Source organism: Pempheris klunzingeri, chromosome 14, assembly GCF_042242105.1.
Source record: "Pempheris klunzingeri isolate RE-2024b chromosome 14, fPemKlu1.hap1, whole genome shotgun sequence".
NCBI classification, from domain to species: Eukaryota; Metazoa; Chordata; class Actinopteri; order Acropomatiformes; family Pempheridae; genus Pempheris; species Pempheris klunzingeri.
The window spans coordinates 16,916,368-16,932,481 of NC_092025.1; the positions used below are offsets into that span (position 1 = coordinate 16,916,368).

A 16,114-nucleotide genomic window follows, 5' to 3' on the forward strand; every position below is an offset into this window, starting at 1 on the left:
TACAAAATGTAGTAAATAAGCTTCTCGGTGTATTACAACATTGAAAATGGCCATTGATAGTTTCTGCTGGGGTGCAAATTTACATTGACCATCTGCACAAGGAGATTATTTGCAGTAGAAGTAGGCTGCGTCAAATTAGTCTAGACTAGCTTAAGCCTATTAGGGACTACTTTCTCCACAGGTCATCTGTGTGCTCCCTCCTCTTTATGATGTGTGGGGTTTTGCTAATGATGGTCCGATTTGTGGTTTACCGAAAACACAGACTCAAAGCAGAGAGAAGGTGATTACGGCCCGACGGTATGATGTGTTGCGATTAGCTGGAAACTTAAACTAAAACTAACTTAACAAACGAAAGAAATAGCGGGGGAAAGAAAGCCGAAAGGCTCATGCCGTTCACTTACGTTACAGCCCTGTTGACCGACAGTAAGTTTGAGGTCCGTTCTTCCACACTCCACAGGTGTGTCTTTTATGAACATCTCACTTTCATAACACTGCTTCTTTTCATAGCCATCCCTGTGGAGCCATGAGATAAGAAGTCTGTTTATTGTCTCTCCTCAGCATGTTTTTGTGTTGACTTGTTGTTGTTCTGTTTGTGTTATTAGCAACATGAACCGTGAGGACCGGAATGTGCTCCGAATGAAAGAAAGAGAAAGGAGAAACCAAGAAATCCAACAGGGAGGAGGAGAGGCTTTTCCAGCTAATTCCCCTCTCTTTCCTGAACCCTACAAAGTGGTAAGTTTAACCTCGCATCACAGTTTTGACATGTAATTGATTAGTCAGTTTAAATGAATTTGTAACCGTGTGTGCAGGTCTCGCTTTCCTGTCGCTACCAGGAACCTTCATGTCAATACAGCTTTCTCATCACCTAGTTTTTTAATCACACCTATGCCTTTTGCTTCTTTTGTCCGCTTTGCTAAACTGCTCAGAGGAATGCGGCCATGGCCAAAGCGGAAACACTCTGTATTTTGGCATCTCTCTGTATCCGTTTCACTTTATGTAATATTTGTTAAACTTAATTCCCACATGGTGTCAGTCTGAACAATTCTGTTAGTTGTAAAACAATTTGTTTTTCTCTAGTTGTTCTCAGGAAAATCCTATATTTCATTTTAAGCTTAAGAATGAATTTTATTGCTGCCTTTATAATGAAAAAGAAAGTTGTGTGTTTCAGGATCCTACGGAGTTGGTTTTGTTTACAGTTCGTGTGATCAAAGCTAAATAAATCAAACTCAAGATAAGCTTTTGTACCCATGTGGGAGCTGTTTTGTGTGACATAACAGCCCCCCCCCTTTTAATTAAGGTGATCTCAGGCAGATTTCAAGATGTAATCGGCTGATCTATATGTGTGGATACAGCAATAACAGGGATATGATAGCCGGCTATTGACTATCTCCGCACAAAATGCAAAAGAGTCGGTTGAATTGACAACACCTGTCTTTGGTTAGCTGTTTTGTAGTGCAACTGAAGAAGGTAAACATAAGAACACCCCTCCTCCCCCCCCTGTGTTTTCTTCCTCCTGCTCACACAGATCCATACATTAGATGTAGGCCAGCCAGCTCCCGGCTGTTCAGTGTAATTGTAAAGAGGATTTTGGGTTCTTCGTACGGGCCTAATCTTTGCCACTAACCAGATTTGAGCAGAGGTAAGTGGCTCCTCTCCTTAGCCAGAGCCAGCTATCATAGAGGCAGGGAGGAATGTGTCCTGACAGGTTGGGAATAGAAAGGGGACTGGTGGTGAGTGATGAGTGTAGGCCTGTTTGTTGTGGACCACAACAAAGTGAAAGGCAAAAAGCTGACTTTGAAGAAGGAAAGTCCTTGACCTTTGCATAGAGGGGATAAAGGGATTTGCAGCAAATAAACATATTGTCCTAGTTTGTTCTTCTCCCCTCAGAAATGTATACCAGTTGTTTTTTTTTTTTTAAAGGGGGGGGGGTGTCGTGCTGTTCTATAGTACAAAACTGTGGAAAAACCCACTGTTTAAGTCACTGGGTTCTCTACACTTTCTATCATGTCTCTGGCTTGTCTGAGTCTTATGTAAGCTTCAGTTTTATTTTTTTTTTCCCCTCTCTGTCATGCTCCACTAAGTGGAAGTTTACTGTGTTCTGCATTAAAGGCCATGTGTGCACACAGCTGCAGCTGTGGCCTCCCAGATGCAGACCAGCACAGCGGTAACATTTTTATGGTGCAGAGTTCATGCACTTGTAACTCAGCTGCGCAGAATAAAGAGAACAAAATTATCAGTTGAAAATTAGAGCCCCACAATAGAGTTGTTGTTTTTTTTTTTGGGGGGGGGGGGTGATGAAAAAAACTGGCATATACAATATGTACACTCAAATTTAGGGATCCCTTGGATGCAATTATTAAGTTGACCTTTTTAACCAAACTGCTTTCTGCGGCTAGTTAGATCTTGGCACAAAGGACATAACACAGGAAATCAGAAATCCATTAAGCGTATTCATGTTTGCATTTTTAGGGGAGGCAAATTAGACAATTAACATTTTAAAAACGCTTAGTTTGTCATTTTTTGCGTGCAGAAATGGAGCCGAGGAAATTTGGAAGAAGCAGCAATCAGTACGTTTCTTCTTTGTGGTTTACTGTTGTGGAAATGCAATGTTTGTGGTTTAGGAAAGGATCATGTCCCACTAGCAGCAAAGTAGTGTGAGGCAGGAACCAGGTTCCTCTGGCCAACGTGGAAGTAAAGGTCCTTAAAGAGTCGCTTGATAGATTCCTGCAAAGATATAATCTGAAACAAGTTTCTGTTGTGCAATACAATATGGACAGCACAATGCCTATGTATGTAAGTTTGGACAGACTGGTTTTATTCTGCTAACAGTATACAGACTGTTGCGATCAATGTGTCTGTAAACAATGAGTCTGTTGAATAAATTCTGTAATGATTAAGCTGTCTTATTTACCTCAAAGAAGCCTCAACCTCTTTGTGTTCATTGTTTTTAGCATTATCAGCCAGGATATGTGCCAGTATCTGTATGTGTGATAAGACACATCATCAACCTTTTGAAAGGCTTCTGCTAAGTACTAGTTTTGAAAATAAGTATTTCTGTTCATGGGAGGTCTAATGCAGTCATTATCGAGCACGTCATTTATGCTTGCTTTTCAAAGTAAAACCACTCCCCCATAGGAAAAACAAGTGAAGTCTACATTTGACCCACTAGTAGGAAGAGCTAGTAGGAGGTAGTGGAGTGCAGGTTATGACCAAGCTAGTTACATTTCCTGCTACAGATGACGGCTTGTGTTTCCTCACCCTCTGTGCGAATCTGTCAAACAAAATCAAGGTCTGAGGCTGCATGCGAAACCATTCTGTACAGGCTCCTTTCACAGGCTGATTGCACGCAGGTCAGCTCGAATCCATGGCCTCAAAGTGATTGATTAACCTCTGTGCTGGAACTATGGAGATACTCTTATCAGTGTTCACAGATGGGCGTGGACTGATCTGGGGCCCAGTTTAAACGCGCAAACTGTGTGATTGGCTGATTTGGCCTCTCTCTATGTTTGATTATTTTCTCAATGTGAGAATATTAAAAATAGTTATTATTTCAAATGTAAAACTGGTGACGCATGGGATTAGGATATCGTTTGTGTCCTTGTTTTTGTTACATGAAAATCTGCATTTTAATTAGGCTCAGTTTGCATATTTTAGTGAGTTTTTCTTTGAAGGAGTGATACATTTTCTCGCCATTTTCAGTGTTTTTGATGGAAACTAATTAACCCGAGTATTGAACTTATGCCTCTAATGACTGTTTTCTCTGCCCCGTCTTCTCTCCTCTCTGCTTTCCCTCTCTTCTTTTCACTCCCTCATTTATTTTCTTCCACATGTTGTCTGTATCTTCTTGCTTTATGCCTTTTTTTTTTTTTTTTTTTTTCCTTCTTCTTCTTCATCCCCACACTGCCCTATCCCCCACCTCTCCCTCTCCCCCTTCTGTGCTTCTCTCTTCAGTCCAGCAAGGAAGATAAACTGTCGAGCCGCATTCAGAGCATGCTGGGCAATTACGACGAGATGAAAGAGCCGATTGGTGACACACTTCCCAAGCTTGGCGGTAAACCTTCTAACAGCTCGTCTTCCTCTGAGGAGAAATCGGGCCCACCTTTGTTTAGCGGGGACCAGCGTGGTGTTGGTAGCGGTGGCAGCAGCCAGAGCAGTAAGTGGACTCCTGTCGGCCCCGCAGCCGGTGGATCATCGTCCCAGTCGCAGAAACGCTCAGGACTTGGCAGCCAGAGAGGCAACGGAGGCAGTAGCGGCAGCAGCAGCAGTAGCCAAAGACACGGAGCGGAGGTGCGGGAAAAGAAGTCAAGTAAACACAGTGGAGGGTCCGAGCACTCAAAGTCGCACACATCGAGTCCAGCCAAGGGCTCTCTGAGTTCCTCCAGCAGCAACAGCCACTTGCGGAGCTCCTTGTCTGCCGAGCAGCACCACAGCAAGGAGCGCTACCGCTCCAAGTCTCCACGAGACAGAGAGGCTAACTGGGACTCGCCCTCACGGGTTCACACCTCCTTCCCCAGTGGACAGCACTCGAGTCAGGCCTTTCCCCCGTCTCTCATGTCCAAACCCGGCTCCATGCTACAGAAGCCCACAGCCTATGTGCGGCCTATGGACGGCCAGGAAACGGCAGAACCCAAGAGCTCACAAGCAGAAAGCTACAGTGGACAGTCACACAGCAGCACCATGGGAGAGATGAAGTCCAACAGCAAGGCCTCGCTTTCCAAACTCAAGATCCCCTCGCAGCCCGTAGAGGTAAAGCTTGCCTACAGGCTTTCCATTTCTTTCTATTTTTAACGTCTTCTGATCCCTGTAGCTTATACACACCATTCACACAAAGGCAGTACTGTGTGTTTGTGTCACTTAAGATATATTGAGCTACTTTGCATGTTGAATATATAGACTCACAATGGCACTGTTCATGTTTGGAGCATATATCCATAATGATGTAATAACTCAAATTACACTTGGTGTGACTGAACTCGCAGGCCTCATAAAATGCCTATAACATGACTCATGCTACTTAAAATGGACGCTCACCTGCTGCATCATGTTGTTCACGAACATGTGCTAAACTTGATGTTTCTGTCCTCAGGGATCCGGGGACGCCAACTGTGTCGATGAGATTCTGAAGGTTTGTATATAATCGTACTTTGCTATAAACTCCCACTCAGGTCAACAGTTCATCCCGAGTATTCGGAGAAAAGCAGACTGCCCTTGAGTCAATGAAAGCATTTCTTATTGCTCACACCTTACAAGTAATGTGCACATTTTTTCCCTGCGTGTGTGTGTGTTTTCCTTCTGTCTTTCAGGAAATGACTCAGTCGTGGCCCCCTCCACTGACAGCCATCCACACCCCCTGCAAAACGGAGCCCTCCAAGTTTCCATTCCCCACCAAGGTCTGCATTGCACCACTGCTCGTGTTAACTGTTACATTCAAATGATTATGACGAATTAATCAGGTTTGATTATTTGTTTATTCCTTTTTGTTTAACGTAAACCAACCTTGCGCAACACTTAATCCAGAGGAACCCTGTTTTGTGGCTTTCTAATTAGAACTATAAGTGATGGGTTCAGATACTTCTCAGTTTAGGTGTTGTGTGTAAACAGACAATATTTATAACGAAGGATGAAAAACCAAATGGGTTCATAAAAATAATGCAGAATGTTTTTTTCATTTTGTCTTTTAAACCATAGGACTCTCACCCTTTTCCAAGTGGACACAGTGAGTATCATTCAAATGTCCGATTCAAGCCTGAACGCACACTATCTACATCTGTACATATTTCTGATGTTTATGTTTATGCATGCTTATTTCTCACAAGTCCTGTTGGTGTGTTTTTTTTTTTTTTTTTTTTTAGAGCGAGGCAGTTCATCCAAGAGCTCCAGCAGCCACCAGCCCAAAGCTTGCGATGATCAGCCCACGTAAGTGCTCCATCGTTCCCTTCTCATCGAACAGCCCATGTTTGTGGTTTTCCCAGGACAGACAACAGAGAGCAGGATACTGAAACAAATGATTTTAGGAGTAACTAAGATATGGATTTTGTTTCATCTTATATCTCAGTATGCTGGAAGATGACCTGAAGCTAAGCAGCAGTGAAGATAGTGATGGAGAACAGGACTCCGCCAAGAATGCCTCGAGGAACACATCGGCAAGGTAAAGCACAGAGCATAGTAATTTAACTTTTGGGAAAATTTGAATATTATATTGACTGTGTCAGGGAGATGTTGAGTCTGGCTAAGGTTTTTAGGCCACTGTGGTTTTATAACAGCTTCCATTGTATTCTTAGGTAATTGCTATATAATGTTCCTTATCTTGAAAGAGCTGGTTTACAAGTTATTATTTACTATTTCTGTCATTTTGTGTGTTGTATTATGTTCTGTCACGGATGGTGCAATCCAGCAGCACCACAAACTACGGCCTTAAAATTGTCATCATCACGGTGGCACAGCTTTAACTAAAATTTGTGGTTTTTGCTGGACTAATGGATAGCTTAATATTGACCAAAACTATGTCGGATTTCTCTCCTTGGCTATTATTCTACTCCTTGCTACTGCAGTCGCTGGTTGGTCAGGGAGACTGTGCAGAGTGATATGGAGGGGCAACATCAACCTCTGCACAGATAACGTCCTTAGTTTTCCCAGCGCTAACCGTAGCAGTGAGGCAAATTCCCCCTGAAAATGGAGATGAGATTTTAAACACAGGACATAACGGAGTTGTTTGTGTCTGGCCACGGCTGAGAGAGTACTGTACACTTTTTGCACACAATATAATGCCGTTTGATTCTCCTCTGTAACAACAGCAATAACAGTGAAGGAGCGGAGCAATCAAGGGATGACTCGAGCAGCCACAGCGGTTCCGAGAGCAGCTCGGGCTCCGACAGTGAGAGTGAAAGCAGCACGACAGACAGCGAAGCCAATGAGCACCCACGGCCGGCCTCCCCTGAAGTAATGACTTCACAGTAACTTTGTACAAAGCTGTAGTGCTGCATAGTGATGAGTCGGTACCTCAACAACCATTGTTTTTAATTGCAGTTTTCCTGTTTATGTCTACCTGGGCTGGAATAGTTACAAGACCTTGATGATTCTTCTGCCCATACTTTTTTGGATTTTTTTTTTAAATGTAGGAGTATTATACTTATGTCTGCGTATCCTCTGCTTCCCTTCAGCCTGAACAACCCATGGCCAACAAGTGGCAGCTGGACAACTGGTTCAAGAAGGCCAAGCAGTTCTCACCAGCCTCTCCAGTGGACAATAATGTTCCAACTAAATGCAAGAAAGAGGGCAGAGATAACGGCTCAGGACGTGGCTATAGCAGCCAGGGAGGGGGGTCAAAAGACACCACAGCACCGACCCCGAGCAGGGACCTACGAGCGGCGCAGAAGGGTGCAGAGGGTGGCCGTGGCCGGCAAAAATCCCCCGCCCAGAGTGAGGGTGGCACGAACCCGCGAAGGAGCGTTGGTAAAAAACAGCCTAAAAAGTCTGAGAAGCCCCCAGTGGTGGAGGAACCCAAGGGAGGTCTGAGAGTGGAGAGTGAGCCGGCTCCAGAGATAACCACCCATCGGCCCAAAGCTGCTACTAAGGGTTCCCGCAAGCCGAGCATCAAAAAAGAGCCGAAATCCTCCCCGAGGCCGACCACAGCTGCCGTTACCACCACTGCAGATAAACGCAAAGCCAAGGCACCCACGAAGACTTCCCAGAAGTCTCGTGAGTTCGTTGACACAGACTCTTCATCGTCAGATTCTGAGGGGAATGACAGCATCCCGTCCTCGTCGCAGACACCCAAGTACACGGAGAGCGTCAGGACGCCCGTGTGTGTGTTTTCTCCAATGGAAGAGAAGGAGCTGTTGTCTCCGCTCAGTGACCCTGAGGAGCGTTACCCTGCAAGACAGCCTCAGCAGCAGGTTTTACTGGTGAAGATAGGTTAGTCCAAACTGTTCATAAGGAGAAGAAATCTAATGGCAAATTCTCACTTTTCTCTGTGCATTTGTTTTCCGTTCGTCTAGCCGGAGTGCATGCTCCTGAGGCTTTTCTTTACTTTGGACCAAATTAAACCGTCCTTCCCTTCCTTCCCCTTCTCTTCCCATTTCCCATTTAGATCTCAGCTTGCTGTCTAGGATCCCAGGGCGGCCCTACAAGGAGCCTGTAGAGATAAAAGTGGAGAGGGACGACTCTCTAGACAGGGACAATAACTTCAGCAAGCAGAGCTCTGAGAAGAGCTCTAGTAAGGCCAAGAGGAAACATAAGGTATGAGGCTTGATAAAGCAAATTCAAATTCCTGTCTGTGTTCTGTGCCATTTTTAATTATAGCTTTATTGGATAGATTTTCTTTCAATTTATGTCTTGCTTTAGGAATACAGAAGAGTTAATAGTTCCTTTCACTTGAACGTCATGTAGATAATTCATCACTTTGAAGGTCTGTTCCCTTGCCCAAAAAAGCTTTTTTAGCAGCAAGTGACAATTTATATGAATCTTTTTTTATTACTTTGATCATGGGAGTTCCATTTTAGTGAGCCTTCCACCAGGATACTGTATCTCTTGAATAGCCCCTAAACAGATTTTCATCAGAGCAAGAAAATGCCTTTGAGCCAAAAAACAATTGATTCAATTTTGGAAGGGATCCAGACTTAGAATTCCTGCAAGGTGGTGACTGTAGATTTTTTTTTTTTTTTAATAGTTGTTAAACCACCAGAGGTACACCCTTAGATATCACTTGGATTGTAGCAGCGAGTTGGAAAATTAAAGCTATGGCGGAAGGTTGTACTGTACCTCTACTGAGTTCAAATGATTGGTTGCAAATTTCAAATCACTTCCTACAGAGGCATGTACGCACAGCAATAAATCCTTCAGTGTGTCTTTGCTTTTAATTTTCTGTGATCTTTTTATCTTCAGAATGATGAAGAAAGCACCAAGCCAGAGAGCAAACGATGCAAGCTAGAGGAGAAGCCCCTGTCTCATCATAAAAACAGCAGTAAAGAGTGCGTATTCCTGCTTTTCCTCCTGATTATCATTCTCAGTAAACCCTCTGTAAACAATTGATGTGACAGAAGTACTTAAGTTCTGTACGGGCATGATGCTTGCCAGATGTATTTTTTTCTGTTTACACAATTGACAAAATAAGCCCCATAAACTCTAATGAGCGTTATAAAATTAAAACACACTGAGTTTTTTCTATTACATATGCAATGTGCAATGGTGACATTTCTCCTGTGTTCTTAGCTGGTTGCTCCAAAACTGGTCAATTTAAATAATAATAATAAAAAACATATGCATTACAATAATCATTCATACCCCACCAGGTCTAAGAGGTCTTTGGAGAAAAAAGAGGAGCCTGTGCCCTCTCCTTCAATGTCGGGCCTTCAGCGGACACCCAAAGCAGAGCATCCAAGTCGGAAGAGGACAGTCAGCCAGTCCTCCACCTCTTTGTCCAGCGGGACAGGAAGCGGAAAGGAGGGAAGCCACAGCACCAAGGGCAACTCCACCTCTAAGCACAGAAAAGGAGAGGACAAGGGACGCAGCACGCGCGACGGCAAGGTGGGTGCGAGTAACCTTATCTAGTGTTTGCTGTGTGTGTGTGTGAATACCTGGCAGACATGGTGGATTCTGGGAAGTGTTGAGTGCAGCGTGTCCTGCGGGGAAAATAAATAACGAAGCAAGCTGTGGGAAGAAGGGGAGTGGTCGAGAACATAGCCGTATGGGTTTTAATGTCAATGTATTTTTGTGCAGAACACCAGGGTGTGTGCGTTTTTAGATAGTATTTATGCTGTTTGTGTAACTAGCAGCTAATAATCACTGATTTTTTTGAGGGGGTCTATATTGTTGTGTATCCATAGAGCAGGAAACATTTCTGTATCCAGACTCCCTCTGTCTGACCTTTTTCCTCCATTTTATCCTCCACTTCAAACACTAGTTCCCTTTTTTTTTTTTTTCCTGAAACTTTATTCCTCTCGCTTGCTGTCTCTGCAGGAGAAATCCTCAAAGGGCTGTGATAACCAGCTGGCTGTGCCTCCGCTCTCCACCGACGGCTCTAAGTCTCAGAGATCCAAGCTGGTGTTTGAGGACAGGTAAGAGGAGCTCTTTCCACTGTGGATAACCCCTCAGCAGGATATGCAGAAAGAACTGCTGTGGGGATCTAGGGTTGCCTTTGCATAAAGCTGTAGGAGGTTGGGGAGGTCATGAATAGATGTGCCTGCATGCAGGAGAGATGACGTAAATTTCCATTTTAAAAGGCTCTCTGTTGGGAGCCTCTGTCCTTTTCGTGCAGAGGTAAAGGAACAACATAGTCTCGCTTCTTATTCTTGTGTCTTTTGTTTCAGGGTTTGATTTAATGGAAGAATGAGGATTATAGATTGTTTTTAAATGTGCTTCTCATGGTTCTGTGCTAAGAAGAAATTCATGTAGAAACTGAGACATGTCAGACTGTTGAGAAAATGCTTCTGTTTTAAGGATTCGGCTTTTCGTTAATAGTTCAAAGAGGTAATGGAATTCATTTGACGTGTTATTAATTTTGTTCCAGGGTTCATTCAGCAGATCACTACTTACAAGAGGCCAAGAAACTTAAACACAATGCAGATGCACTGGTAAGAGCGAGAGCATAATGCCTATTTGCATATGTAATTGAGATGCCACGGTGTCAGTTGCTGCATTCAAAGCAGTGAGTGGAGAGGATTGTTCAACAGCAGTGGGTTTTCTTTACATCTAAAGCAACATCCCGGTCAGCTCAGCGGTAGATATAGCAGCACATTTCTCTTATTGCCGAAATGTATTTAAATAGATAGTATTTCTTGTGTTGATTGGGAAATTTCCCTCAGACTCCAAAGTTGGTTTTTAACTTTTTTTTTTAGGTTTTTAGGCGTGACAAAAAACAAAACATAAATGCTTTTGTTAGTCACTGAACGATGAGCAGGCGTCTGGTGTCACTTACATACCTGGGGCTTAGGTGACTTCTCATCCTGCTGCATTATTTCCTCTTAAAATCCTTGAAATCTATTATTATTTTTTTAAACTCTTAAATACAGAACAGAGAATAACCTCTACATGAATTAAGACAAACCAACCAGTGACGCCAACGCACATACACCACACACTATTGCTTTTGTTCTCTCTTAAAATGCTATTTTACATTATATCCGTTATGGATGTCCTGTTGTCTCTTTGTACGTGGATTATAATTAATTAGCCCACATCTATTAGGTTATAAATTCAGGCTGACGCATACATCAATGGGTTAACTGTTGCTGCTAGGATTTATGAAAAGATGAAAAGATTTATCTAATGCACACCAAGCCATGTACAAACCGTGTCAGTTATGTATCGTGGTCACACCAAAACCATGTCACATTACAGAATTAGAGAGGCACATGCTCACTAACAGTGACCTTGTTTCTGCTCTGTCCCTTGTTCCCCTCCTTAAAGTTGGACCGCTTCGAGAAGGCGGTGTACTACCTGGACGCTGTGGTGTCTTTCATTGAATGTGGTAATGCTCTGGAGAAGAGCGCCCAAGAGGCCAAGTCTCCCTTCCCCATGTATGCTGAAACGGTGGAGCTCATCAAGTAAGGACAGACATAAATACCCTCATCTCTGTCACAGAATTGCAACTTAAAGGGGAATTTTTACACGTCAAAGTGTGTTGCTGTGTGCTGCTGTATGTTTCTTGTCAGTTGAAAATGTTTGAAAATGAAGAAAAATCCTAGCATAACATACCCAAATCTGTGAATTAACTGTTTCTATAATGATTTAGATCAGGGGTGCCCACACATTTTCGATATGTGAGCTATATTTTATATATACAATACATGTTGGCTTACACTGCAACTAATCTAACTCTTGGTATTACACATAGAGATTGACAGCCGTAATGCACATAGGTGACAAACAGTGATGTAACCATCATAATAATATTATTGCACATGGATATCCCTTCCTATCCTATTCCCTATCCCAGAATATCCCTTCTTGAGTAGATTTAAATTGGAAAGGCGAGCTAGGTCACTTCGCTCACTGGAGTTTTGCAGTAGTAGTTTGACCGCTTATGTCCCTGCCCGTGACCCGTAGCAGAGAAGAGATCTCAGACCGGCCGTCCTGTACGTCAATCAAGTCTCAAACGCCATAGGGAGGATACATACATTCATTTTCTAAACCGCTTAGTCCTAATTAGGGATGGCAGATGATGGACTAAAATCTGCCGGTCGATCGCGATCGACGTATCGGGCACCCCTGATTTAGATTAGTTTGTTCAGCTAGAGACTAACCATTTTGATCTGTGTGTGCATTCAGATACACTATGAAGTTAAAAAGCTACATGGCCCCAGATGCTACTTCTGCAGACAAGAGGCTAGCTGTGCTTTGGTAAGTACGCTGGTAGATTTTCATTTCATGTTCAAGAGGCATCGTCCTGTCTTTACCCTTCAGCTCAAAGCACTCGAAGTCCGTGCGCTTCCATTAAGGAGAGTTGCGTGTTCAAACTGTCCATGTATCTCCGGTCATTGCTGTCTTCTTTGCAAGTTTTAGATCAATATGAACACACTTCTTTTTTTTTTTTTTTTCCAGCCTACGATGCCAGTCGCTCCTCTACCTGCGGTTATTCAAGCTGAGGAAAGACAGCGCACTAAAATACTCCAAAACACTCACTGAACACTTAAAGGTACTTTTCTTTCCTTGAAACTGAAATCAAGGTTTTCTCGGCTAACGTTCAAAACCAAAGGAACACAATATAAATGCCATGTATGTATTTTTGTATTCTGTGAATATGTAACCTGTTCCTGTCTGTGTACATAATGTTCTTCTCCTTGTCTTGTTTGACAGAACTCTCTGAGTAACACCCAGGCTCCCTCTCCTGGAATGGGAAAGTAAGTCATGTCTTCCTCCTTTGCTGTTTAAGGGATGAAAAGTAATTGTTCAGCAGACATCTGTGTTGAAGGGAAGAGTGTGAAAAACTAGTTTAGTGGTTAAAAGTTTTAGAAAACTATTGGAAATACTGTTTTCTGTGGGTATTTGTTAACTTGCTATAATTTCACATGTTTTTACATCTTGTTGTGAACAACAATTTGAAGCCTTGAGCCATATTGTTACATAACTGCGGCTATCAATGATTTTCAGTTGGTGATCAGTATCTTCAGCTGTCATGCGGCCACAGTCATTTGTTTGTCTTTTTTCCCAAACCAGTAGCAGCACACTCATTACCGCGTCTGCTTGCTTCTGTTTTGAAACGCAGCAAGGCGGCGGGTATGCCCTCTCCGGTGTCTCCCAAACTGTCACCAGGCACGGCCGGCGGCTACTCGGTAGTCAGCAGCAGCAGCAGCGCCAGCTCGTCTGTGACCATACCTCAGCGTATCCACCAGATGGCTGCCAGCTACGTCCAGGTCACCTCCAACTTCCTGTACGCCACCGAGGTCTGGGACCAGGCGGAGCAACTATCCAAGGAGCAGAAAGGTAAATCTTTTTTTTTTTTTTTCACTTGTTGTACTGCTCCACCATTCGGGGGTAATGGGTAACGTGAATAAACTGAAAGTTTCCTAAACTCCAACATTTTTTGTTTCAAAACTGGGTACAATCTGACCACTTCACTGATATAAACTCAATGCCTTTTGGACAGTTGATTGATCATAACAACAAGAAATCAGGGATCTGAGTGTGGAGATGGTTCACCATTATCTATAGAGGGCTGCAGCAATGGGTCCTAAACCATTTAGCATTTTTGCACTTTTGGTTTTCTCCTCTCAAAGGGCTTTTTGAATTGGTTTTGGTGGTTGGTAAGATGCCTGAATTAAAGTGTGGTTAACACAAGTGTAAGTGAACGAGACTACAGAGGTTGTCGGGGACGTTACGCCAAACACGGAAACTCATCTACTCACTAGTCCGCCTTTACACCCTCTGTTTGTGTTTTTTATAATTGCTCTCTTGCAAACTATTTTAACCTTCCTACTTCTAGATTTACCAATTCATAGTGTTTTACAATCATAGTTTGATTTCCAAAACGTCGTGTAGCTTCATGGAAGTCATGTTGAAGTCATGTTGAAGTCATGTTGAAGTCATGCGATCGTGGTGTAGTTTGTTTGTAGATTTATGGTTTGTGAAGATGACCTTGTTGATCAACATGAGTGAGCGTCAAACTTCTGCAGCAGTAATCCAAAATCCTCGGCTTTTTGTCGAGGAAATCATAGCGATGCTAACTTCTGGGTTGGCCTACAGAAATGTGTCATCCCTGCACCACCCCATTGTTTAATTTCTTTAATGTATAGATCAGAATCTTTAACTGACTCTGTCTTTTGTTTCGTCAGACTTCTTCTTGGAGTTGGACAAGGTGATGGGTCCTCTGATCTTCAACACCAGCAGCATGACAGAACTGGTGCGCTACACACGGCAGGGCCTCCACTGGCTGCGCCTGGACGCAAAGCTTATTCCCTAGCGAGGACTCGCTTCCTGCACGCTGCTTATACACACACACATACAAACACACACACACACCTCAGCCTCTCGTGTTCAGCAACGTGTGCTCAAAGACACAGCATGCTCACACACACACACACACACACACAGTCCACCTCTGGTCCTCCATGAATACACGTGATGAACTTCTCAGACATATCTTCAACACTGTGTCCATTTCCTACACCAGCTTGCCAAAAACACTGAGCAATTTAGAGCATCTCACACCTCCGACAGCACCACACAGGGAGAAGCATCAAAACTGCAGCACAGGAACAAAAAGAGCTTATCGCCATGCTTCATATACTGGCATTCTTACAAAATCTCTGAAGGCCATGTTTTTATCTATTTGGCATGAAAGCGCTGGCCGGGTGAATTATTTAAGACCACGCTTAAAAAATGGGGTTTGGTTTTTAGGCTACTTTGGCTTTTAACTTTTTATTTGACTTTGTTTCACCAAAGTACCTCCCATAAACACCAAAGGTGCTTTAAAATGAAGGTTTCTCTTTATCATTTTTGTGCCTTGTATGTGAGCTACAGGAAAACAAACAGCCTCCCGTCATGTCTGAACACACATTCATTTTCCTTGTCTTTTTTTTTTTTTTTTTTCCTTTCTTTTTTTGGCTGTTACTCATTTAATGCATCTTTAAACATTTTAGCAATTAATGGAAGCTGGCAACAACTGTGTTTTTATTGCATTCTTTCAATTTTAATTCAAGTCCTGTTAACAAATTGAACATTTCAGAGAAAAGATGGTGTTGGCGACAAATTAATTAACCTTATAATATCTTGATTTTCTCTTTCCTTCAAAGTCCAATGTTCCACAGGATTTAGTGACTGTAGGAGGGGCTACTGTGCACAGCAGAGTAATACTCCTGACACGCATATTTATTAATGTTCTCATGACAGATCAGTGCATTTGTTTTTAACAGTGTGAGTTTTTTTTTTCTTTCCAAAATCATGAACTTCTTTTAGCCCTGCTAGAAAAATTTAAAATTTGTTCAAACCCCTCTGGTCCAGTTTGATCTGAGGGGCATTGTGACCTCTAGGGGCCGCTAGCAGGGGCTTTTAGACTCTTGGCCTTAATAAAATTGATCATGTTAATGTTCTCTCCAAGAGATTCACATCACATTACATACGTCTTTGAAGCTCCACAATACAAGTCTCCGCCTATGAAATGTTTTTACACTCGTAGCTACATTGTCCATTGAGAAATTTCCTCGAAGATGAGTCACTTCCAGACAGTGTTATTCCTCTTTTGATCCCCTTGTTTGCTCAAAGTGTATTTTTCTAAGGAACAGCAGGGAGTGTCTTCAGTATTGAAATCATTTCCGCGTATACAATGCAGTTATTTATATTGCAGTTTATATAAAAGAACAGGGCCTGAGTGACCACTAATTTGGCACAACAAAAGCAAATTCACCTGAAAGCAAAGATGTCCTTTAGAGAAGCGAAATCATCAGTGCTGCAGATTAGCAGCGTTGCATTTATAAAGCAAAGAGTTTAAGTCTATGATTATATATTTCAAAAAAAGTATAACGGCCATTATAGATTTTATTTATATACCAAGCAGTTTTTTTTTTGTTTCATCTTCTGGCCAAGCAGAAGTGTAACTTTTCAAATGCATACTTGTAAAACAGGGTAGAAAGTGGGATATAAGATGCAAAGTGTTTATATGTGTTGTTGTTCCTATTTA

At 42.7% G+C, this 16,114-nt stretch overlaps 1 protein-coding gene across 3 annotated transcripts in view; it reads left to right on the top strand.

The window, feature by feature from the left end:
- aff4 (AF4/FMR2 family, member 4) overlaps positions 1-15,360 on the top strand; it is a 28,536-nt gene extending 13,176 nt beyond the window's left edge. For 2 of the 3 annotated variants that reach the window (XM_070843632.1, XM_070843631.1), the window contains exons 2-21: positions 603-732; positions 3,952-4,746; positions 5,087-5,125; positions 5,304-5,390; positions 5,689-5,716; positions 5,853-5,916; positions 6,056-6,148; positions 6,795-6,939; positions 7,161-7,914; positions 8,090-8,238; positions 8,884-8,969; positions 9,291-9,525; positions 9,958-10,055; positions 10,508-10,571; positions 11,407-11,543; positions 12,268-12,339; positions 12,541-12,634; positions 12,796-12,839; positions 13,205-13,422; positions 14,271-15,360. In XM_070843632.1, coding sequence (XP_070699733.1) covers positions 607-732; positions 3,952-4,746; positions 5,087-5,125; positions 5,304-5,390; positions 5,689-5,716; positions 5,853-5,916; positions 6,056-6,148; positions 6,795-6,939; positions 7,161-7,914; positions 8,090-8,238; positions 8,884-8,969; positions 9,291-9,525; positions 9,958-10,055; positions 10,508-10,571; positions 11,407-11,543; positions 12,268-12,339; positions 12,541-12,634; positions 12,796-12,839; positions 13,205-13,422; positions 14,271-14,398 — 3,456 coding nt within the window. In that variant the 5' untranslated portion in view covers positions 603-606 and the 3' untranslated portion in view covers positions 14,399-15,360. Of the gene's footprint in view, positions 1-602; positions 733-3,951; positions 4,747-5,086; positions 5,126-5,303; positions 5,391-5,688; positions 5,717-5,852; positions 5,917-6,055; positions 6,149-6,794; positions 6,940-7,160; positions 7,915-8,089; positions 8,239-8,883; positions 8,970-9,290; positions 9,526-9,957; positions 10,056-10,507; positions 10,572-11,406; positions 11,544-12,267; positions 12,340-12,540; positions 12,635-12,795; positions 12,840-13,204; positions 13,423-14,270 lie in introns of those variants that run through there. The other variant, XM_070843633.1, reaches the window with a different exon arrangement.
- Positions 15,361-16,114: the final 754 nt, after the last annotated feature.